The sequence below is a fragment of the Pezoporus occidentalis genome, unplaced genomic scaffold, assembly GCF_034315485.1.
Source record: "Pezoporus occidentalis ecotype Australia unplaced genomic scaffold, CSIRO_AGI_Poc_V1 ctg4, whole genome shotgun sequence".
NCBI classification, from domain to species: domain Eukaryota; kingdom Metazoa; phylum Chordata; class Aves; order Psittaciformes; family Psittacidae; genus Pezoporus; species Pezoporus occidentalis.
The window spans coordinates 8924278-8928728 of NW_026915724.1; the positions used below are offsets into that span (position 1 = coordinate 8924278).

General features: G+C 46.7%; 1 protein-coding gene and 1 non-coding gene across 2 annotated transcripts; both read left to right on the top strand.

Annotated features, from left to right (window-relative positions):
- Window positions 1–1025: 1025 nt before the first annotated feature.
- RPS20 (ribosomal protein S20) lies at window positions 1026–3753 on the top strand. The gene is made up of 4 exons (XM_062633372.1): window positions 1026–1181; window positions 2154–2253; window positions 3084–3157; window positions 3530–3753. The coding sequence occupies exons 1-4, from the start codon at window positions 1179–1181 to the stop codon at window positions 3710–3712; spliced, it is 360 nt and encodes a 119-aa protein (XP_062489356.1). The 5' UTR covers window positions 1026–1178; the 3' UTR covers window positions 3713–3753.
- Window positions 2937–3001, top strand: LOC134171355 (small nucleolar RNA U54). The gene has a single exon (XR_009967610.1). It is a non-coding gene; the product is annotated as a small nucleolar RNA U54 (small nucleolar RNA).
- Window positions 3754–4451: the final 698 nt, after the last annotated feature.

The window sequence follows — 4451 nt, forward strand, 5'->3', positions numbered from 1 at the left end:
ACTAGAACATTATTTTTAAAAGATAATCACAGTAACACTACCATAGACCATCATTTCCTAACATGTAACATCTGCCTCTCCCGTTCAATAAACCCGTCAAGTAGTGATGTAACTAGGAACAGGCATGCTCTTAGCAGAACACTGGTTTTGGGTCTGTTATCAGTGCCCAGGCCAAATCAATGACTGTTTGCATTAAAAATCATCTCTTCAATGCTTATTCTGAATAAATAAAGCAACTTCAATAAATAGGAGTGATGGCTTCAAACTGAGATGGTAGATTTAGGTATTCAAAAGCTCTTTCCTGTGAGAGTGGCGAGGCACTGGCACAGGCTGTGCAGAGAAGCTGCAGCTGCCTCATCCCTGGCAGTGTTCATGGCCAGGCTGAATGGGGTTTTGAGCAACCTGGTCTAGTGGAAGGAGTCCCTGCCTGTACCAGCGGGTTGTACCTGAATTTGCTTTAAGGTTCTTTTCAACCTGAGTCATTCTGTGATTAAGTTTAAGGACTTAAAATTTAAGCATGAAACCTGCACTTTTACTTCAAGCTTTTCTACCCTCACCTCCACTTTCAGTAAAAATGACTGGAAAAAAACAAGTAAGAAAATAAAGGCTTAGATGGGAACGGACTCGCTACCACTGGAAGCACTGAAGACTGGCTATATCAAAACCCGGCACTTCTCCCAGCAGAAAGCCCAAGCGCGCTTGCAGAGGCAACCAGCCGCTGAGGATGCTGCGGGGAGCGGGACGGACGGCGCTAGGACCCATGGAGTGTGGGCCGAGCCCGGTGTGGGTGGCGCGGTAGCCCCGCAGACCCCCCGCTCACTCGGCACAACCCGCCATGAGCCCCGGAGCGGAGCTGAGCGCAGCCCCTCTCCGTCGCTCCCGGCCCCCTCTCCTCTCACTGCCAGCACCGCGACTAGCACTCCCAAAGGCACTACAACCCGACACGAAAAACCGAGATATCCCAACATCCCTCCCACAGCGCTTCCGGGCCGCGGCTAGGCGGGTGAAAGGTCCCGCAGCTCCCGGATGGAGGCGGGCCGTTCTCTATATAAGTGCCCCGCGCCGGCCTCGGCCTCCTCTCGCCGCGCCGCAGCTTCCTGGCTCACCGCTGTTCGCTGGGCCCGCGCCGCTCTTTGCCCGCCCGGGAATAAGTCGGCCAGGAAGGCCCTGCTGTCGCTATGGTGAGGTGCTAGGGCTGGGGGTGAGGGATGGAAGGGACGCCGTCTCTCGCATCCAGCAGGCCTGGACCGCCGCGTGTACGCTCCGCCGCTGCCGGCCCTCGGCCGCGCCCGAGCCTCGACGCCAGGCCAGGGCTGTGGAGCCTGGGAGGAATCCTCCACTGCTGGGACGGCTCACTGAGCCTCTGGCGGGCAGGGATGGCTGTGCCGGGACGGTGGGAGCCCAGGCCGGCCGTGAGCTTTACCTCCTCGCAGGGCTTCCTTCCGGGAGCGGGGCCGCTGCCCGCGGGTGGAGAGGAGAGGCCGCAGCCCGGCATGAGCGGTGGTGATGGGCCGCATGCGTTCGCCCTAAAAACCGGGTTCTGTTAGAGGAAGGTGCGTCAGTTAGTACTACGGGTAGTGCCTCGTCAGTGTGAGAAACAGCGTAGTGCATCCACAGCTTTATAAAACCTTATTTTCTCCGTGTTTTCACTTTTATTTTATTCTGTTCCCCTGGACTACATTAACACCTAGTTACTTGCAAAGGTTTGATTGTATAAGGTCCTCAAATCAGTTGCGTGAGTGGGCAGAATTACTCTTTCTGGCCAGATCCAGTTGTTTTGTTGATGTCGTTGCTACGTAATTCGTGGCGAGGTGAAGTTGTATGTGAAATCTGAAACGTATGTTATTTCTTTGTGGCTGGGCAGCCGGCTGTACAGAGGCAAACCAGGGAGGGGTGTTTTGCAGTTTCCATTGTGAGATTCAGTTAGATACTAAAAGCACTGATTTTCTTCAGAGCAGTTAGGACTTGGCTCTTCCTTTCTCTTCCCGCTACTTCTTCCATGCCGGCGTGCTCCTCAGATATGCCATCTAGTTAGTAAAATAGTCCCAGTGCTACATTGTTCTTTGTGCCCCCAAAGTCTGTTTTTAAGAGGCTGCAGATAGCGTTGTTTGCATTGACTGTAATGTCTGATGTTTGTAACTTCAATGTTTCAGGCGTTTAAAGATACTGGCAAAGCACCTGTGGAACAAGAGGTAGCGATTCATCGCATTAGGATTACTTTGACAAGTCGCAATGTAAAATCACTTGAGAAGGGTAAGTGATAGTTTTGTTTTTTAATTGGGGTAATTTGTTAAGCAATAAGTGACATGTATAGGATTGTAGAATGGTTTGGGTTGGAAAAGACTGTAAGATCATCTAGTTCTAACTCCTCTGCCATGGGCAGGTTATGATATGAAGTGTTACAAACAGACTGTATTTACACCAGCTGTCTTTAGAGATGTTGGTGTTTGCCTGCTTGTATGTGACTTGGCTCACAAAGTCAACCCAGAGCGCTTCATACACTGATGCGGAGATTCTCATTTAATTTTCGACAGAAGCTAGTGTTTGGGAGTTTTTATAATGCTGAAAACTAAATGTCACAATGACTAATATGACAGAGTGCAGCTTCTTCCGTTTATTTCTTGTGGGGGTTTCAGTTGTCACTGTTTGAATTTATTAGAACTGAAAAGCACCGGTTTGTTGACTGGCATTTTGCCACTCTTGTTGAGAAGAGTTTAGTTTAGAAGTTAAGTATTCTTTAAGAAATTATTGAATCTTGTTTATGATCTGGCTTTGCCAGTGTTTTAATCATGTAAGTGTTGTACAATGACTGTTTAGTGCAGGATCTTCAGGCTGGTAATAGCTTAAATACAGCTTAAACTTGTGGTAGTGGCTTTTGCCACATTTGTAATGTGACTGTGCTTTACCATGGCGTAACTCTTCCACTTGTATGTGGTTGGCTATGAGGATGACCCTTCAGATGAGTGCCAGTGATCACTTCATACGCTATTCTGAGCCAACACCTTCTTTGGAATCTTCACTTAAAAAAAAGGGGGGGGGGAATATACACACCTGAGCTATTTTGTATTTTTTTTTTTTCCCAGTCTGTGCTGACTTGATCAGAGGTGCTAAGGAAAAGAACCTGAAGGTGAAAGGACCCGTTCGCATGCCCACCAAGGTACCTGACGTTGTTTTCCTGTCTTAAAGGTTTGGGGGTTTTCTGCAAGTATGCACATACAACATCTAAAAATTGAGAGTGACCCCATGTAAACATGTAATGACTTCACAAATTACTTTGACACTTGGGGCAACTGCTTAGTGCAAAACCTGTTGAATTTGGAAGGAGCTTTTTTGTTCTTTATTTTAATCAAGATTGGGGGTGGTTTTTTAATGAAATTGAATATGGGGAAGGAGTATTAACATGAGTAGAACATAAGTAACTTTACAATGACATTGATGTCAGATAGCGTTATTTGGTGGATTGATTTGATTGTAGATTAGTCTTCTGTATGCACCAACTCAGCACTCTGTACTTATGATTCTTCCTCAGACTCTGCGAATCACTACCAGGAAGACACCTTGTGGCGAAGGTTCCAAGACCTGGGATCGTTTCCAGATGCGTATCCATAAGCGGCTCATTGACTTACACAGCCCTTCTGAAATTGTGAAGCAGATCACTTCCATCAGCATTGAGCCAGGTGTAGAAGTTGAAGTTACTATTGCTGATGCCTAAATGATGGTCATCGCTGAATAAAGTTGATTTACAAATTTTCATCACTGTTTGTTTTCATGTGCGTGCCAAGAGTCTTGGGTAGCCTCATGATGATTTTCATGAAGAAAAACAGCAGGTCATAAAATGCTGTGTGAGATGATTATATGATACTTCAGGAAGAGTATATACCACTTGGAAACATCAGGAAGATGAAACTTGGACATCATTTTCTCTAAGCAGAGAAAAAATCTGTGGGTCCCTGAAGGCCAGTTTCTGTTAGTATAACTGACCTGCCTGACAGATGCTTCTGTGCTTAGTTTTAAACTTACCTGTATTTTTATGGGGTGCTCTGAAAAGCGTGGGAAGAACCTGACTCTGTGACATCAGGCAGATTAAGGAGATAAGCCGGCAAACAAGTAACAGGCTGTAAGTGTCTAGCTGAGACTGGCTGACTTTCCTGTGTAAGCTATTGACTTTCACCCAAGTAGTCTTCCCTCTGCTTAACCCAGTGGCCTTCTGACTGACAGCACTTGGAGGGATCTAAGAAGGGCTGGCTGGTTTTAATACCCTTTCTGTCTTTGATCTTTCCTGTTGATCAAAATCTGTTGCTATGAAATAGGGTTTTATTGGCTTATAGTTGGCTGTGGTTAGTGTTCCTTAAACATAGCTAATGACCTGAAGTCCCATCTATGTTCTTTGAGCAGCTGTGGGTCTTTCAAAAACAAGTTTTTTTCAGTGTTTTGAGTATCTTTTCATCTGC

Coding starts and splice junctions, on each gene's coding strand:
- RPS20 (XM_062633372.1), top strand. Junction 2,254..3,083: donor TGTAAAATCACTTGAGAAGG/GTAAGTGATAGT, acceptor TTTTTTTCCCAG/TCTGTGCTGACTTGATCAGA. Junction 3,158..3,529: donor CCGTTCGCATGCCCACCAAG/GTACCTGACGTT, acceptor ATTCTTCCTCAG/ACTCTGCGAATCACTACCAG.